This window comes from Phaethon lepturus, unplaced genomic scaffold, assembly GCF_000687285.1.
Source record: "Phaethon lepturus isolate BGI_N335 unplaced genomic scaffold, ASM68728v1 scaffold39623, whole genome shotgun sequence".
NCBI lineage: Eukaryota > Metazoa > Chordata > Aves > Phaethontiformes > Phaethontidae > Phaethon > Phaethon lepturus.
This window is the reverse complement of record NW_010530469.1, coordinates 1-330: the sequence shown is the minus strand read 5'-3', so window position 1 is coordinate 330 and position 330 is coordinate 1. Positions and strand designations below refer to the sequence as shown.

Genomic DNA, 330 nt, shown 5'->3' with positions numbered 1-330 from the left:
CCCCCAGCCGCTGGCAGGTCTTGCAGTAGTGAGTCACCTCCTCCTTGTGCTCCGGGCACATCAGCCCCTGCACGGGCACAGGGGAGCTCAGCGGGGCTCCACGCCCACCCCTTGTCCAGGGTTCCCCCCCCGGCACCCACAAAAACCCAAGGAAGACCCCAACGGGGAGGCTGTACCTTGGGGCGGAAGGTGAGGGTGGGGGGCGTGGGCTCATGCTGGGCTTTCTGGGTGCCCCAGGGGTGGTAGAGCTTGAAGCACTCGTTGCAGAAGCTGGACTTGCACTCGGTGCAGCCCTTGGTGGCCTCCAGCTGGGGGGGCTTGCAGAACTGG

General features: G+C 66.7%; 1 protein-coding gene across 1 annotated transcript in view; it reads right to left on the bottom strand.

Moving 5' to 3' along the window:
• Positions 1 to 323, bottom strand: part of LOC104618632 (tripartite motif-containing protein 46-like) — a gene marked incomplete at both ends in the record, with an annotated part of 1,176 nt that extends 853 nt beyond the window's left edge. Inside the window, 2 exon segments of the mRNA XM_010284276.1 lie at positions 6 to 67; positions 177 to 323. Coding sequence (XP_010282578.1) covers positions 6 to 67; positions 177 to 323 — 209 coding nt within the window.
• Positions 324 to 330: the final 7 nt, after the last annotated feature.